Source organism: Mus musculus, chromosome 3 (genome assembly GCF_000001635.26).
Source record: "Mus musculus strain C57BL/6J chromosome 3, GRCm38.p6 C57BL/6J".
NCBI classification, from domain to species: domain Eukaryota; kingdom Metazoa; phylum Chordata; class Mammalia; order Rodentia; family Muridae; genus Mus; species Mus musculus.
In genome coordinates this window covers 85,868,690-85,887,933 of record NC_000069.6, presented here as the reverse complement: position 1 = coordinate 85,887,933, position 19,244 = coordinate 85,868,690, and the positions used below count along the sequence as shown (strand labels likewise).

Below are 19,244 nucleotides of genomic sequence, written 5' to 3'. Positions count from 1 at the left end.
GACGAGACCAGGCGAAGGGAATCCGCGTGGGGCGATGCGTACGGCTCCGCACTCAAACCTTCTGGAAGTGGGAAATCTAAGACGTCCGCGCGTCGCGGTGTGCAGCTTCCTTTCCTCAGAAAACCCTAGAAACCAGCCGGGCGTGCCTGCCTGTCAGGCGTGACGCGGGAGGAGGGATGAAGTTCGCCAGAGAGGCGAGCCCCCAAGGGCGAGGCGTCCTCCACAACGCTCCAGTTCAAGTTTCGGTGGAAACTTTCTCGCAGAGGCCCCGCCCCCTTCACCTAGGAAACCGGTGCGCGCTGTAGTCGCGCAATTCGAGTCTCCCGAGCACCTGGCGGAGGCGGGTCTGGGCGACAGGGCGGGGCTTACTGGGGGCGGGGTCGGAGGCGGTGGAGGCCCTGGGGGCGGGGCCCCTGAGTCGCTCGGCAGGTTGGGCCCCGCCCCTGCCACCTCCCTGCCTCGGAGGGTGCGGGCTGTGGGGCGGGGACCAGCCCGAGACCTGCGAAGCTCCGTCACCCGCTGACGTGCTGGAGAAAAGTTGTGCCCCGACCTTCTCTAGCTGGGTGATTTGTCCCCGGGTCCTCAGACTGAGTTGAAGCCAGGGCTGGAGGTCACCGCGCCCAGACGCCCGAGGGCAGCTGCCCGGGCGCCTGGAGTTGGGTGTTAGGCCCAGAGGAGCCGGCTCAGTCCTCTGTTGTGCCCTGTGCGCTGGAGGCTCGGTTGTTCTCCCGCACCCGGGACCGTCGCACAAACTTTCTGACTGTCTAGGGGACACTGCGTAGCAGGAGGATCCGCGGCCGCACGCAGGTAAGAAATCTGTGCTTGAAGGCTTGCTTTTATTTTATTTTAGGGTGTTGGAGGAGGAAGAGACTGTCCCGAGAACCTCCTTCCTGCATCCTGCTGGGTGGCAGGAGCAGGTTTTGGAGAGAGGACTGGTAGGACGGCTGGGGAAGTCCAGTGACTACCCGGGACGCTGGGGGCTCCTGCAGGCGACGTTACTCAGGACTGACCCTGGAAGAAGAAGGCCAGCTTGTTTTGACGGAGGAAGATGTCATCAGGCTCTCCACCTCTTTTCTCAGTCCCTTGGGTCGCAGCGCCTGGGTCCCCCAGGAATAATTGGCAGAGACGATGAGATCTAGGTCTGTCTTCCTCTCCAAACCTTTCCTGGCATACACCAGAGTCAGAGGCGGTGCCACTGGGCTTGCAGCACTTTCCTGCTGTGAGGAATTTATTGTTGGGTTACTGTTGCTCAATTTCATAAATTCTCTGATGAAACTGAGTTTGAGTTATGGTTATCAGTGTGTGTATATGTATGTATGTGCGCGTGTGTGTGTGCTTGTTTTCCCTGGTTTCAACAAAGCTCCCTTGTTAACCCCACTCCTGCGAGGTTAGCTAGCTATTGTTTTATTTCAAGCTCGGGTGGGTGAGGTGTTGGGGGTGACAGCTACTGTGTTTGCTTGGAGTTTTGGGACTCCTGTGAGTGGGTGCTGAGAATTAGCCCAGGTTGGCTTTAGCCTCCTGTACTTGACAGATCAGCTGTCAACTATTCTACAGGTATTGCAGCCCTAGCCATCCAGGCGCAGGGGGTACCACATCCCCTCCTTTAAGAGAAAAGAGCTCCAAATGAAGACAGGCTGTTCTCAGGAGGAGGAAGGGGGTGGGGTGGGCGGGGGAGATGGCAGACCAATTGTTGCTTTCTTTAGATGGGGCCTACTACTCTGTGGGCTGCTCTGGGAGGGCCCTGCTATCAAGTTCATCTCATTAGGAAGTCAGCTGCTTTCAGCTAATAGCCATAGCAGCTCTGATGAAATTATATAGGTCATTGAAAAATAATTCCTGCTTAATCACCTTTATCCTGTTGATTAGCAAGGGGAAGATTTCCTGTCCTTAATGTACCTGCCTGACCTCTCTTGTGCACCTGGTGTGAAGATGCACCTGGTGTGAAGCTGCCTGGACCTAATGGACCCCAGCCAATGTCCTCATTTGGATAATGTCAGTGGTCTTGGGAAAGAAACTGGGTGAGAGATTCAGTCCAATATGGTAGACAGGTTGGCTTTATTTCTCAGATAAAGACTGATTTCTTTGAATACCAGCAAATTCTTTCTCATGACACTGATAAGAATTTTATCCATCTTTGCTTTGATACAAGTTAAGTTTGAGGTCTCGTATGCCGTTTGTCTTATAGTCTTAGGAATAAGATTAAATTACATGGGAGGAAAGGCAAGAGAGGCTGGCATTGCTGAGGTGGATCTAGAATGGTTGAGAGTGGTGTAGTCATTTAGGCTCACCTGCCCAGCTAGCTTTTTCTTGTTTCTAACTGCTGGATAGTTCTGTACCTCCTAGGTTTGGTTCAGAGCTCTTTCTGTGAAGTTCTTCCCCTAGCAGGACTCTAAGAGTCAATAGCTATAAACCAAGAAACAAATGCACAAATGTATGCAGCAAGGTGGGGGTGAACAGAGAAGCTGGGGAGTAAAATTGTTAGCTTATGTTACTTTTTTTTTTTTCTACAAGGTTTTAAGGTCAGTGCCTCATGCTTGCTAGGGAAGCACTCTATTCCCCGGTGACATCTTCTGTTGCTTTTAGAGGAGAATTTGATGAAGAATATCCCTCCTGTGTGGAAATATTACAAACTGACCATCTCTGATCTCTTCGTAGAAACTTGAGCTTCATTCTCTGTGCGCTTGTCCACAGGCCTGTCCAAAGGGCAGACCCTCGGGCTCTGGCTTTGACGCTCAGTTTACAGCTACTTCATCTTTATTCTCACTGAATTCCAAGCCATGGTTAGTAGAGGAATGGTGTTGGAAGAGTGAGCAGAACTCCAAGGAACTTGTTTATGGATCTCTTGGATAAAACACTAACAGAGACAAACCTTTCTACAGTGTCACGATTGACAAGTGCTTTCAGGCGGCCATATTTAAGCAGTGTAATGTGAACACCTTCCAGTCAGTACATCGTACGTACCTAGACTACACAGGAGGAAAACAGATGAGGCTCAGAGTTGTAAAGAGAATTGTTTAGGACATACCCAGGTTCTGGGAATAGTAGTGCACTGAGACTTGAATTTAAGATTTTTGACTTATGGGGCAGACTTCGATTTTTTTCCCCTGTTACAATTCATGAAGCTTTTGGATGTTAAAATGGGATTTTACTTTATTTATTTATTAGAAGGTGTGTGTGTGTGTGTATATGTGTTTTGGAAGTCAGAGGACAATGTTAGGTGTTTTTCTTGGTATCCTTCACCTTATTTTTTGAAACAGGATCTTGTAGGAACAGAATTCTGAGGGGATTTCCTGTCTCTACCTCCAGCACTGGGATTGCAGGTTCACTGACACCATCTCTGGCCTTTTTACTTGGTGCTTAGAGCAAGTGCATTGCTGATCAAATTATTTCTCTAGCCCAATATGTGAATTTATCAAAATGTACTTATTTATTTATTTGAGTGTGAGAGAGTGGAAGTGAGGGCCAGAGAACACATTGATGCCCTGGTACGCGTGTGCAAGTCAGAGGGCAGTGCTTGTGGAGTTGATTCTCTCCGCCTGCCTTTACATGGTTCTCAGTGTAGAAACGCAGTTCAGTAGGCTCACTCTTCAAGCTCCCTTAGCCTCTGAGCTGTCTGTGGCCAGCCCCAGATCTTATCCTTACTAACCCCAATGAGAACTCCTATGGAGACGGGACACCGGAGTATGTACACACACACATACCACACACACACACATACACACACATATCACACACACCATACCACACACACACACACACACACACACACACACCACACACCACACACCATACCACACACACATACACACACACACATACACACACACACACACACACACACACACCACACAGAATCACTGGAAAAAACCCCACAACAGAACCCCCAAGCCCAACCCAATGTAGCAATAATTATGTCCTTTAGAAGCACTGGAGTAGCCGGGCGTGGTGGCGCACGCCTTTAATCCCAGCACTTGGGAGGCAGAGGCAGGCAGATCTCTGAGTTCAAAATAAATAAATTAGTTAATAAATTAATTAATTAAAAAAAGAAGCACTGGAGTAACTATAAGAAGAAATAGCTGTAGGTTGAAGAGTCTTTTAGAGACTTTCGTAGTAGAGGAAAATATAATTTAGGGAAAAGAGGTAAATTTAGGCAAGAGTCTGCTGAGCTTGGCTATGTATTTTATGATATTATATAATACCTTATTCTGTTTGTATGCTGTTTTGTTTTGTTTTGTTTTGTTTTGTTTTTGGTCTTTCGAGACAGATTTTCTCTGTGTAACCCTGGCTGTCCTGGAACTCACTCTGTAGACCAGGCTGGCCTCGAACTCAGAAATCCACCTGCCTCTGCCTCCCAAGTGCTGGGATTAAAGGCATGTGCCACCACTGCCCGACTTGACAATGCATCTTAAAAGAGTGTCCATGATCGTGCTTGTAGGGAGCCATGTATCTTTTTGCATTGCTGTTCAGGACGGTATTGAGTAGCTGTATCATGGGCTGTTTAAATAGCTTCCTATTCTTAGGAATCTGGCTGGTTTCCTATAGCTTCCATGAAATCACTTTTGTAATTCTTCACAGCACATGTGTGTGCTTTCTGTAGGAAAAGTTTATGGAAGAGACACTGATATGAAAATGTCAACTTTTCTTGATTTATACTTCCAACAGTGTCCCTTCAATGTTTAGTGACATTAATACTTTTTTTCTGTACAAGGCTGAGGGCAGGGGAGGCCTCCATAGCACAAAGCTCTTAGGTGGGGTTCACCTCATTTTCTTACATTTCAGGTTCTTTTGGTTTTAGTGTTTTGCCCAAAGAGGAGTAAGTAGTGGATAACAGGCATAACGTTACTCTGCAGGTGAATGACCTGTTAATTAGCCTTTATAAAGCACAGGGTTTCTTTTATCAACATTTTCTTCAGAACATTTTACTAGGACATGGCATTAAGGAGTTGAGAGAGATCCAGTAGGGTTTGCAGAACGCCAAGGGAATGCACTTTGGCTCCTCTCTCTATATTGTTAGAGTTCACTTCTTGGCCATGGATATTTGGGCTTGCAGAAAGTATCAGGGATTCGTTCTCTCTCTCTCTCCCCCTCTCTCTCTGTTTATGGTGTTTGTGTGTAAAATGTGAAATGGGAGGAGTGGGAAGAACATTCCAGAGTTTTCTTGTGGAAAGTTTTTATTGATTGTCATGAAGAGGTGATTAAGGGCAGGCGGGATGGCTCAGTGGTTAGGAGCACATACTGCTCTTCCAGCAGACTTAGATTCTGCTCCAAGTACCCACATGTTAGTTCACAGTCATCTGTACCTCCACTTCCAAGGCCTCCAAAGCCACTTCTACTACTTAGGGTACCGGGCACACATGCACACATGGTGTATATACAGGCAAACCTCTCATACACATAACATAAAAATAAGTCTAAAGGGAGTTGATTAATATTTTAATTTAGTTCAGCTCTAATTCTATTGAAGATGTATGTTTTATTTCTCAAAATGAGGGCCTTTGGTTTTGTTTGTGTGCGTTTTTTTTTTGTTTTAGATTTATTTTCTTGGCAGTGTGTTGTAATGAGTATGAGAGAATATATTTATATATATAGATCTCCCTAAGTACATACCTTATAGCTGTACATGTACATATAGGTACATGTATATACAATACTCTATAGCTACACATATGTATACATACATTCATAATACAGTGATTTCTTAAGTTTTAAAATATATTGTTTGAAGATCATCTAACAGAAAACTTTTTGTGTTTTCTGCATATTTATTACCAAATATTTCTTCTTGTTTTTTTTTTTTTTTGAGACAGGGCCTCATGTGAGCCCAGGGTGGCCTCAAACATGCTATGTAACTAAGTTTAACCTTGAACCCCTGATTCTTCTGTATTCACCTCCCAAGTGCTGGGTTTACAGGTGGGCACTGCCATGCCAGGCTTTGATTTTTTTTTTAAATCTGAAAAAAAATATATATATATACACACATGTATATGTGTGTGTGTGTGTGTGTGTGTGTGTGCACAAGAGGACAACCTTGGAGGTCACCTTTAACAATGCCAACCTCCTCCTTTGAGACAGGTCTGTCATCGGCCTGCAGCTCACAGGGCAGCCAGTGAGCCTCAGGCTCCTCCCATCTCTGCCTCCCAGGCACTGGGATCACAAGTGTGTGCTAGCATCCCTGGTGTTTCTCTGGGTGTTTTCCGACCATGTCCTCATGCTTTCATGGAAGCCCTTTACCTACTGAACCATCTTCCTAGCTCCTGGTTTTCTGTATGAAAACATTTTAATAAACGTTTCTCAGATGTAGACTTAATGATTTGCATATATACTTGTTTTGATTTTTTGTGGGAAAATACAACACATCTAATATATTATTCTGATTATTGTCTATTCTATAACTCTAGCATTTTTGATATGTTGAATATTTTAAATCTCTCTATATATGCTACAAGGTATTTGCATTTTTGTCTTATTTTAAAGGCAGGATATAGTAGTTTAAATGCTTATGAGAAATCTGACAATAGAATTTTTATTAATTTTTATTTGCCTGAGGAAACATAAAAGTATTTGATATTTACCTATTTAACGTAATAAAAACCTCAACCAGCTGTGGTGGCCATATCTATAATTTGGCACAGGAGACTCTAGGGCGAGATAATTGCTGCAATTTTCAGGCTAGCTTGGGCTATATAGTGGGCTAGCCTGGGCCACATGTGAGACCCACTGCCCATCTCCTCCCCACCTTAAGTCAAAAATCTGAACTCAAAGCCCAAACTCAATTGGTAATGTTTGTTTCCTGCCAGCTATATGAGTTTTCCTCTGAAGTTGCTCCTTGGACATTTGACTGCCTAGGACTTGGCATGGCTCTTTTGAACTGTTGCTTTGGATAGAAAGAATCAGTGTCTAGCAGTTGGGAAGTGGTTGAGTTGGCCCATCCTTTTTTCCCCTTAACATAATCCTCTCTCTTGACTAGTTTTAGGACTGGAGAGTCACTAAGGAGTGGTCATTCCTTCACAGTGAGTCATAGACTGATTAGGGGTGGCAGTGTTTGCTGACTCAGCCTGCCTGGCTCCTCCCCCTGGTCCTCCAGCCTCTGTCAGACTGGGTCAGCTCTCACTCACCTAGACTTTCTTCCTAAATTTGTATCTTTATTGCTGACCTTTGGAATCCTCGGCTCTCGTTTCTAGTTCTTCCTTATAGTTCTTCATGCAGATCCTGATATCACACTAAACTATGGAGACCTGGAAGTGGAATGTATACCGTAATCCTAGCATTGAAGACTGAGGCAGGAGGAGCGAGTTCAAGGCCAGACTGGCTTCATAGCAAGACCCTATCTCAAAATATGTGCACTACCCTGCAATGCAGGGCCATGCAGTGGAACGCAGCACAGCACAACATGCTATGATGCAGCACAACCCAAGTAATGAGCCCTGCATCTTAATCTCCTATCAGACTTCCTCCTAGGAGGAGAACATAGAAATGTTTGTTGTTCATCGTTGGTTGCAGCGTCTTATTGCATAGATAATTATATTTAGTTTTTGTCTTACAAAAACTGGTTAGCTTTCCCCCTCATCTCCCACTTCCATATCAAGGTCAGCTTAATTTGCTAATGTATATCTTTGCTCCCGTTTCCAGCAATGGCCCTCATTGCCCACCGGGTAATGACTCAGTTCAAGGCGTGATGGCTTGTTGACATGCCAGCTTCCTTAGGCAACACCTGTCCAGTACTCATCCTGGGTGTGTCCGTGAGAGTGTTAAATTCGGAGTTGGCAGGTGTAGTAATACAGATTTCTTTCCTTGATGTAGGTGGGGCTCAGTCACTTAGACTGAACAGAAGGTTGAGGCAGCACGGGTTTGTTCCCTCTTACTGGGGTGCCTGTGGGTCCTTGTGTATTCCTTCCCTGCCTATTGAGTTCGGGTTTAGGCCTTCTGCTTTAAGCTTTAGGCCCAAATGAGAACTTATTACTTTTCTTCCAACTTTCCAACAGCACACTTTGGGACTTCTTAGCATCTACAATCACATTATTAATTCCTAATAATAAATCTGTTTATAAAGCTCCTCTTCTCTCCTTCCCTCCTTCCCTTCCTTTTTGTCCCTCTCCCTCTTCATCACCATCATCTCCATCTCTCCCATCTCCATCTTTATCTCCCCATCTCTCTCTTCCATCATCTCCACCCCCTACCTCCATCTCCCTCTCGTCCTTTCCATGTTACTTATCTCCATCTTCATCATCTTCACCTGTCATCTCTTCTCCTGGGTGTATTTCTCTAACCCCCTGACTGACAGGGGCCTCTGTGACCTGATGCCTGTGCAGATGCTCTGCTTGGAGTCTGTGCTTGTCTCTTCCTCATTCCTGCACCCACTATGTCTCTTTCCTCCTTCCTCCCCTTCTAGGCTCAGTCTTTGCTCTTTCTAGGTACGTCAAGAGTGCACATTCCTAAAGCCTGGTTCAGCACCCTGTTCCCCATTCATTCTTGCTTGGCTGTCTCCGTGAGGCAATGCTATGCATCTCAGTTCTCTGCTGTCAATCTTAGGAACCTGGCCATGTATCTTTGAAGTGTTTGTCCCTTTTTCCAGCTGTGGTATAAACTCTCTAAGGACTGAAACCAAATTCTATCCTCAGTATTGATGGCTGTTGGTCATAGGTGCTGCAGCAGAGGGAGAGAAGCTCACCGAGATGCTAAGCCTTCATTTCTCAAAGGAGCAGAGGGTTTCAGCCTTCTTGGAAAAAACCGACAGCCAGGTAGCTCACTCCAGTTACTTTATTCAAACATCATACAAGGTTAATTGGGGCTGGGAAAGGTTCCAAATACCACGGTTATCTTGCCCTTGCTGCCCGTGAGAGCAGACGACCCATACAGATCTCAGTCCCTTTGACCATGGCTAGTCAGAATCAGAAGTAAGAATGCCAGGTTTGCCAGGAGTGGCTTAGGACCAAGGGCAGTGCAGCTGCAAGTTCTTATGCAGCACCATGTGCAGGTTCTCTAGACATACAGCATTTCCTCAAGGTCCAAATGGTCTCAAACAATTCCTCAGCTTCTACCCAAACATACTAGAGGCTTTGCTCAAGCATGTCACTCAAAGCGGGACATAGAGGCTTTAGTGTCTATATCACTACAGCTCACAAACCCTCACTGTTCTGGGCCTGCCATTTTTTTTCTTAGTAGATGGCCAGTTTGTATTTACCTACTATGATTATTTTCTAAGTACTGAGGGAAGAAAAGGTAGATGAAGGGCTTACATGATCCCCTTTGCCCTCCCGATCTTGAAATCATAGCAGAAATGTCTAATCATTCCGGAAGAGACCCAACCCCTTCCCTGTGCTGTGCTCTATGGTGCACCTGCCAGTTCTTGGAAGTTGTTTCTAGAAAGGACCTTATGTACCATTCTTGACTTAGACACAACCTTTATTGAGGGAAAAAAATTGAGTAGTGTTTAAAGTCCTGTTGAGGGGCCTGAAAGATAGTTCAGCAGGTAAGATGCTTACTGCTCTCACAGAGGACATGGGTTCTGTTCCTGGCACTCATGGAACTGCAGCTGCAGGGGCATCTGACCTCCGGCCCCCATGGGGACTGCACTCATGTGTACACCCTTCCCACATACATAATGGATAATGCAGTAAACCTTTGAAGTTCTGTTGGATCTGTTTTCTCAAGGTACACATGTGAAGCTATTTGGTCCCACAGGCTTCTCTTATAATTCTCTTTGCTCTGCTTCTGCCCGAGTCTTTCTCCATTTTCCTAAATATTAGATGACACTTCAGGCTAGCAATTTTGAACAAGTGTGAAGACGGAATATGGAAATCAAGTGCATGTTCTTAGGAAGTTTGTATATGTCTAATTCTATGGCAATCCATCTCAGCACAGTGGGATGCTCATTGTTTTTCTACTGTGGGATGCAGTTTTAGAGAATCAACACTGGAAATTCGATCTCATTCTTATCTCTGGCTGGTATCTAAGTTCAAAATATGGCTCAGCCTCTGTGCTTTTAATCTCTGTTGCTCTGTTCTCCTGCGCTCATTTTAAACCTAGCATAGCTGGCTTAGTTATATCTTTTGTTTATTGAGTCTCCTCTAATAAGAATGTAAATTTCTGTCCTCTATGAAGGGCAGATATCACTCTCTATTAGCTTTGGCTAAGCTGGCTTTATATCTCAAGTCATAGACCAGTGGTCCAGCACTCAGGAAATGTTTATTAATTGAATGAGGGGAGAAGTTGCTGGTCCAAGGCCCTTAACCTCTGAACACCTTTGTGGTTTATGCGTTCTGTTGCATCCTCTGAAATCACTTTTTTTCTTCTTGCTGCTCAAAACTCATTACAGTTTGAATGTGGAATGTCTGAAGAGATGACTGTATTGAAGTGTCAGCGCTCTCTCAGGCTTCTATTTTGGGAGGTGGTAGAAACTTTAGGACACAAGGAAGCAGGTCACACCCGGTCCTTGGCCCCTTCCTGTTTTAGTCTCATCTTTATAATTATCATGAAGGGAAGAAGTTCCTCTGCCATGTAGCTCATGCTACATTAGGTTGTGACCAAAGTCATGGACCAAGTCACCACGGACACAAACATTTGAAACAATGAGTCAAAACACACCCTTCCTCCCTTGAGTTGTTTATGTTAGGTAATTTGTCACAGTGATGAGACGAGCTAACACATCCCTTCTCTCTAGACTTATGTTTGTGCATGTGTGCATGCGTGTCCATCCGGCCTGCTTCTCAGGTCTTTATCTTAGTAATAGCCATACTGAGAACCAAAGTTATTTTACATTTTCCTAGAAGTTTACATAGTCCTTTCACATATATGATCTTACCTGAGGTATTTATTGAGTCTGCGGTGGTGATGATATTCTTTATATGGCTTGCCTTTCATCAAAGCCTTCAAGTTAGCAGACCCTTTTGCTATCAGGGAATATTCCTCTACCTCGATGCCAGGGCTCTGCTGTAACCACATCAATGCAGGAGTGTGCCTCTTTGTCTGCATTTTCTGGCCTCGTAGAGGCAGTCATCAACTCCCTCTGAGAGTGGGATATATGGCAGGCATTGGCTTTCTGGTAGGAAGGCCTTCAAGTAAAGTGAGGAAAATGAGAAAGGAAGGGAAGATGGCCAATGGACATTTAGGGATGCCTTGTAACGGAAGTCCCTTAGCTCGATGTTGGAAAAGGTTGTTCCACAGGTTGCTTTATTACCATGAACTCCCTGCTGCCCTACTGAGCAATGATCAGAACTATAGGCCGGGATCTAAAGAGGCCGAGCAGAAGGACGAGACTGAATGGGGATTAGAACTAGTGACATTCAGGTTCTTTGTCAATAAATTGTCTTCCCTGACGTCCTTGCCCTTCTTGGTTTTCCTCTGAAGAGGAAGCTATTTTCCTCCTAAAGGCTTCCTCTTCTTGCCTCCTGGCCACGGGAGTGCTCAATAACGATTAGTGTGTACGGATGACACGGGGGTATTCCTCAGAGCTAGTGGAGAGCTGTAGGCGTGTCATACATTGACAGGTGCTCACAAATCTCTTTTTGCTGTTTTGAAATATCACTGCCAGGGGAGTTGTATACAACTTGTTCTGACAGAGTGATCTTAAATATTCATTCCTTTTACCCATTACTTTAAGAGAAGTGCCAGCATTTAGTCTTCAGGTTGCCAGTAGCAATTTTGAAGAAATTGTATTATAACTTTTTCAAGAGACCTATTTTCACATAGCTCATTTATTTATGCATTAAGTTATTAATATTTTTTTAATGATGGAAGAGCATATACTTTGGGGTCAGTGGAAATCAACTTGTTAGGTGGTTGTCTTTGACTAGTTATGCCTTCTGGTAAATTAATTAACAGTAATATGTGAGGCCATGTGAGTGCAATGGAAAGAGGATGCAGTTTGAATGTGAATATGGTTCAAATCCTTGATCTTTTTATTAATTAGTGCACAATTTACTAATTAGTAAATGGATAAGCTACTTTTCTTTGATGACTCTTTACTTATTCATCTACAAAACAGAGACTCATCTATAAAATGCAATGGTGTTTACTGTAATTCCAGCTATTCTGTAGGCTGAGGGGAGGATCATGAGAAGAGTACTTGCCTAGCATGGGTGAGGCACTGAATTTGAACCCCAGCACCACAAAAAGGGCATGGGAGAAAGAGGAGGTAATAATGCCAACTTCGGAAGTTTCTATGGGGTTTATATAAATTTATATAACATAGCATATGTATATAAAGTGCTTACTAGCAGGGGAATAATTAATACATGCTATTGCTACTTACATGCTAAAGATTTATCTATTTAGCACTTTTCCAAGGACTCTGAAAGTGGTTCAATAGATGAATAAGCTATGTCTGCAGAGCTACGAAAGACAGTGACAAATTCATATCTAACACACAGAAAATCAGACAAAAGAAACTGGAAAGATGGTCAGAGTCTTCAGACTCATGGTGGGGGCTGTATTAAAACTCCTTCATCTCGTGTTGTTGAGGGGAGTCATTGGTTCATAGGACAAAAGTGTGGGGAGTAATGAGGTAGGTCTCAGAGAAACCCAAGCTGGATAGTCCTATACTGCATGTACTCTCTGCCTCACATTTCTATTCCACTTCACATCTGCTTTCTTCACACAGCTCAGGATGGCTGTAGGAAGCCATAAATCACCCAGGAAGAGGACTCGACTGTCTGAATTCTCAGACGTCTCAGCAACGTTTCTGGTTGCCCTTGCTTGAGTGTTAACTCCTGTCTTGTGCTCTAGGGTAGAGATTACCCAGTCATTGTCAGACTTGTCTAGAAATTCTAATGGACCAGGGAAGAGGGGCTTGATTTTAAAAGAAGGATTGTTCAATCTCAGGAGAAAAGAAGGAAGTTGGATAGCAAGAGCCCAAGGTGTGTTTACTCCTGAGAGGGGAAATGGAGCTTGAGCTATTTGCAAGGAGAGAGTGGATATAGTATGTCGAGCCAAGGGCACAGGTGCAGAAGAAGGTGGCTTGTGTTAGTCAAACAGGACAGGGTAGGAACAGAATGGATGACCTCAAGTGTTTGGTTGAAGAGTTCCCTGCAGAGTGATAGGATAGAAACCCAGAGACTGTTAACGAATCATCATAGTCATACTGGATCTGGGCTTTTATTGTTAATATAGGTTTTATGTTGCAGGCCAACTAATTAAAATATTACCCAAGGGGTTATGTCAAAAGTATGTTGAGAAGTTGTGCTCACTGACCATAGATGAAGTAGTTTTAGTAATCAAGAAGCAGATGTACATCTTGGCACTGTCTTAGATGCTAAATACTGTGACGCTGTAGACCATGTGCCATCTTCTCTTCCTGGTAAACAAGCAAACAATACAAAATAATTAACGGAAACCTCTAGTTGGGTGTGGTGGCTCATTTGGGAAGCTGAGGCAGAAGGATGGCCATACATTTTAGACCATCCTTGGCTACTGCATAAGACCTTGTCTCAATCAAAAACCAAAGGCATGCAAAAATCAAAAACCAAAGACATGCAAAAAACAAAAAACAAAAACCCCAAACCCTAAACCTCCTAAACAAAAGAAAAACCCAGCACCCTACTTCAGAGTAACCAAAAAGACTAGTCAGATACAATCCTGCTTTGAAAGCAATTCTACCTGATAACTGTAGAATGAAAGATAGGTATAAATCGTTAGCACCTGTTACCGCTAATGAAGTAGCAGGTCTAGGGATGACCGTCAGCTGCTGCTAAAGTCATTAAGCTCCACAAATCACTCCCCAGCAGCTCCCTTTCTCCTCCCAAGCAAGGGAAGCAATTAGGCCAGTGGCTCATGGGGAACTCTGTATGTGATGCTGGGTAAAAACCTTGGCTCCACTGAACAATCTTTTTTCTTTTTGGTTTTTCGAGACAGGAATTCTCTGTATAGCCCTGGCTGGCCTGGAACTCACTTTGTAGACCAGGCTGGCCTGGAACTCAGAAATCCACCTGTCTCTACCTCTCAAGTGCTGGGATTAAAGGTGTGCGCCACCACGCCCACCACTGATCGATCTTATATCATTACAAAAAAGAAAGAAGTGAGCATGACATGCCTTCTAATTTAATAGGAAATAGAGGCACCTTTGAAGTTTCTTGATAAAGAACTCAATATGATTCCGACCACTTTCTTTAAGAACAGGGGAAAAAAAGAGGATTATGATAAACAATCTGGAGATTTAAAATTTAAACTTAAAAAAAATCTTTAAGTCCATGTATATCTCTGCAGCATGTGTGTGCTTAGTCCTGCAGGGGACAGAAAAGGGTGTCAGATACCCCAAAACTGGTTACAGATGGTTGGTTGTGAGCTATGATATGGATTCTGGGAATTGAACCCAAGTCCTCTGGCAGAGGAACCAGTGCTCTTAACCACTGAACTATCTCTCCAACCCCCAAAGATTTAATTCCTTGAATTAATGTGGACTGTGGAAGTCTCTATTAGACAAATTACTCGGTTTGTTTAATCAGTATCAGTGTTATTAGATAGGAGATACAGCAACTATGCTTGGCTGTTGGTTTGAAGAGAGTAAGTATGTATGAAGTCATAAAAAACCAAAGACATAAAATTATGAGGCAACTTGCAAAATTCAAGCTCTGACTAGATAGTAGGTAAATTAGTGGACTATAAGTATTTTTCAGGGAATGATAACAGCATTATGAAATGGAATTATAGAAAGTTGCCTTTATTTTGGAGTACTGGCTATTGAACATTTGCTTTAAAACAATCTAATAAGGCTAAGAAGTGGGGAGGAAGATTATCATGGGCCGAGTAAGGATAGCTAGCACTGTTAACTTGGGAACTAGGTGGTGGTCTTCACTACACTAGTGTCTGTAGTTTATGTGTGCTTCATTTTTCCTGCTTATAAAAGACAAATATGAGATTTTTAATAGCATTATTAATCCTCCCAGTTCTTGGTAGATTTTTGGAAATACTTTGTGTGTGTGTGTGCATGTGTGCATACCCTACTAAAAAGTAAAGGATTAATGAAAATCCCTTCACTTGGAATTCAGAAATTGTAAATGCTCTAGGGTTTAGCTAACCCAATTTTTCTTCTTCTAAATTTGTTAAAAAGTGGTCCGTGTACAAGATGGCATGGTTATATGTGAACTCCTGTTGAGATATCTTTGTTCCGTGTATAGGATGGTGATCAGGTAAACAGTTTTATTTTAGGAAGTGACACGCCTTTCAGCTGTTTTAATGAGAGCATGAGATGTCCAGGCAAACCTTACCTTGGCACAGCGAGCACATCCCCTGGGGCAGCTCAGCAGTGGTCCAGGCTTTCTGTAAATTACTCTTCTCTGTAGGTCCACAATGGTAGAAGCCTTGAGATCTTAAGCCCTCATCTTAGTCTAGTTAACTGTTTTTTTTTTTTTGTCAAAAATCAAAACTGTTGAGAATTTTGTAATTTTCCTTCCTCATTCCTGTTGGAAAGATTTCAAGGTAGGATTTGAATATAATCACACTGCATAGAGTACAGCCTTTCTCCAAGAGAAATTGTGGCAGATCAGAAGTATAGTGGGTTTTTAGAAAAATATCAGTGCATGCTTAATGCAGGCTTAAGCATACATGTTACAAATCATGGTAATGGGCCAGATGGTATGGCTAACCGCTAACTTATTTCACACATGCTTTAGTGTCTTAGTGAGGGTTTTTTTTTTTTTTTTTTTGGTGGGGGACAGAAATTCATATGTATTTAAATTTCTTTAAATAATGCCTAGGTTGAGACTTAGATTACCAAAAGCAGCATATTTAAAAGTGCATTTTGCCTTTAGAAGTCATATTATATCTGGAACCTGCGATGAAGAGAGTGTTTGTGACCGTCGGGACCACCAGTTTCGACGACCTCATCGCTCGAGTGGTTGCCCACGATAGCGTTCAGATCCTCAAGAATCTGGGTTACAACCAACTTGTCCTCCAAATTGGTAGAGGCACTGTGGTGCCTGAGCCATTCAGTACTGAGTCATTCACTCTGGATGTTTACAGATATAAGGACTCTTTGAAAGAAGACCTTCAGCAAGCCGACCTTGTCATTAGCCATGCAGGTGCAGGAAGCTGTTTGGAGAGTCTGGAGAAAGGCAAACCACTTGTGGTAGTTGTGAATGAAAAGTTAATGAACAATCATCAGTTTGAACTGGCAAAGCAGTTGCACAAAGAAGGCCATCTCTTCTACTGTACCTGCAGCATGCTTCCTGAGCTGTTACAGTCAATGGATTTATCAACATTGAAATGTTATCCTCCTGGACAGCCAGAGAAATTTTCTGCATTTTTGGATAAAGTTGTTGGATTACAAAAATAAGCTCTCAATACTTTAAAATACCCCTAAGTCCAGTTCGTGGAATATGATTAAATCAGAAATAAGTTGATGACATGTATTTGAAGAACAATATAAATCAATATATTTACTATAAAAATATAAGGGATTTTGTAGCATAAACATTCCAGCTGGGTCTAGATCCTAATTTTAGTAAATGTTTGAGGTTTCCCTAACTTGGAATATGTAGCGAGTCCTAACTTTGAAAACATAGCCTTCAGGTTTGTCTTAAAATTTCAAAAAAGCAAAAGCTGGGCAGTGGTGGTGCATGCCTTTAATTCTAGCCCTTGGGAGCCAGAAGCAGGTGCTGTCTCTGTGAGTTCAAGGCCATTCTGGTCTTCACATGGAGTTCCAGGACAGCCAGGGCTACCTAGAGAAACCCTGTCTCCTACAACCAAACCCAAACCACAAAGCCAAAAAAAATTCAAAAATGTTAATAATATGTTATTTTGAATATGCTAACAATGTACCATTTGGTGAGAAAAATCAGCATTTGTAGGATCTTAATCTCGAGAGACAGCATTTTTTTGTATTAAGCAGAAAAAAATTGGTTTACTTTATAGAAGCTAGTAGTTAATTTGAAAAAGATCAAAGTAATTGATGGAGTAACTACTTTTATCCTGAAGAATAAAATAGATATGTTCGCCTTTTGAACTTCCGACCCTTCAGGTGCTGGGACTACAGGCATATGCCACCATTCCTGGTAATAGTTGCTCCTCTAAACTGGAAAAGGGCTGAGAAAAAGTTCAGTGAGAAAAGTTTCTGCTGTATCAGTGTGACGATCTGAGTTTGCATCTTTAGGATAAATGTTAGTCGGGCATGGCAGTGTGTATTTAAAACCCCTGTGCCGATGATGATATTGGTAGATGTAGACGGAATCCCTGGAAGACACTGGACTAAGCAGCCTAGTATTCACAGCAGTGAATGGTAAAAAGAGATCTGTTACCAATCGAGGTAAAAAGTAGGGATAGAGCCTTGGGTTTTCCTGTTACCGCCACCAGCTCAGCACAGGACACATGCCTACTACATTCATATGAGTGCATGCAGATAGGTAGGTAAAATGCGATGATCTTAACAATGCCTTAAAGAATAGAGAATACATCCGAAACTATAACACTTTAAAAAGAAGTCATATTATTGACTTACGATGGTCTTATGTGCTTTTCTTGCTAATTTCCATATTGAATTTCTTTCAAATCAAAAACTGCATTTTGTGGGTGTTATAAACTGTAGTTGGAAAATCTCAAAGTTAGAGATTTTGTTTTGTTTTTGTTCCCAGAATTAGAATGTGGATGGTCTATTTGGCGTTTACGTGAGAACAGCAACATTCCCGTTGCCCTCTGTTCATGCCGAGTTGCTGTACACGCTGCTTTGTATAAGTTTATGCCGTCTAAGAAAAACATTCTGAGTGGGCCAAAGTTTAAATATAAGATCTAAAGGATGGGGACAGGGATAAGGGAAGTTAGCTAGCATGGCGGGGCTGCACTTGAGGATAAATACCGGAGCTGTAGGTACCACTGCACCTTGTGTACATGGAACCTATCCATACCGTGGACCTCAATCAGCTCAGAAGTAGCAGTACTCCTTACAAATTGTCATCAAGTCCCACCCCCACCATCTTCAACTCACTTTACCCTGTCCCTCTTTTGTGTAGCCAGGGCAGGTTCAGTGTAAACAGTTCATGCTTTCCTTCCTCCAGTTCTGATTATCAATTTACTCCTAGCTTTTAGATCTGTTGCACATGTTTTCAATTGCTAGCGTGTCTCGTTCCTGTTATCTCAATAAACTCTTTAATTTCAGAAATCCCTTTGTCTAAAGAGTCTTGGTGTAAGTTCTGTATGGTTGACTACATTTTGAACTTACTATATTCTGTCAAAGGATAAAAGTTCCAATAATTTCAGTTAATAATCTTAATTGGATTTGTTTCTCATTTAATTAGTTAATTAGCCAGTTAACTGATTAGAGACAGGGCTTGCTATGTAGTCCAGGCTAGACTTTAACTCAAAATCTTTCCATGTCAGTTTTTTAAGTTCTGGGAATACATGAATGTATGTGTGTGCTGATCATATCAGGGTAGTTAGCATTTTCATGTCAAACACTTCTCAATCATGTTTTCATGTAAGGAAGTCTATGAACTCTTTTCTATGTATACTACATAAAACATATAATAAGTTGTAAACTCTAGCTACCTTGCATTGCTATAGTCTACGCATTCCTCTTATCCTGAAAAACCAGGAAAAATTCAGACTCCCTAGCACCAAAAATGTAGGTTAACCACCACAAAAGTTAGATTAAAATCTTGAGAACAATCTTGAGGAGCAGGGAGTTTCCCCTTGTGATTTTTAGTACCCCCTTGTGATTTTTCACTGGTATTTTTGACATTTTCCAATAACGCTCTCCCTACCCCCTTGGGTTGTGGTTTTTTCCTTTAAATACCCACTTCCCCAGCTACTCGGGGTCCATAGTCCTCTACCTCTGTGTGGTGTATGACTGTGGGCCCCAGAGCGCACCTGGAATAAAAAGTCTTCTTGCGGTTTGCATCAAGGCCGTTTCTTGTGAGTGATTTGGGATGTCGCCTCTCCTGAGTCAGAATGTGGGGGAGTCCTCACTTTGTGGGTCTTTCAATCCAACTATATTTTGGTACCAAATATGTCTCCATGTAGTTGCCCCTGCCCTTCCTATTCCTTGGTAATCACAATTCTATTGTCTTTTGTGAGATCAACTATCTATCTGTCTATCTATCTATCTATCTATCTATCTATCTATCTATCTATCATCTATCTTTCCCATATGAATGAGAACATGTGATAGTTATCATCCTTGAATCAGCTTTATCTTCAAATCTTGGACTAAGCAACTCTTCATTCTTCATTATGTAAAACAGAATGTATTTGATTGTCCAAGGAAGGGAGATTAGTTTTAGAGAAGAAAAGAACTTAAAGAGAGCAGGAACAGAATAATG

General features: G+C 42.8%; 1 protein-coding gene across 1 annotated transcript; it reads left to right on the top strand.

The window, feature by feature from the left end:
* Positions 1-415: 415 nt before the first annotated feature.
* Positions 416-18,088, top strand: Glt28d2 (glycosyltransferase 28 domain containing 2). Its single transcript, NM_177130.3, has 2 exons — positions 416-807; positions 15,744-18,088. The coding sequence occupies exon 2, from the start codon at positions 15,770-15,772 to the stop codon at positions 16,265-16,267; it is 498 nt and encodes a 165-aa protein (NP_796104.2). The 5' UTR covers positions 416-807; positions 15,744-15,769; the 3' UTR covers positions 16,268-18,088.
* Positions 18,089-19,244: the final 1,156 nt, after the last annotated feature.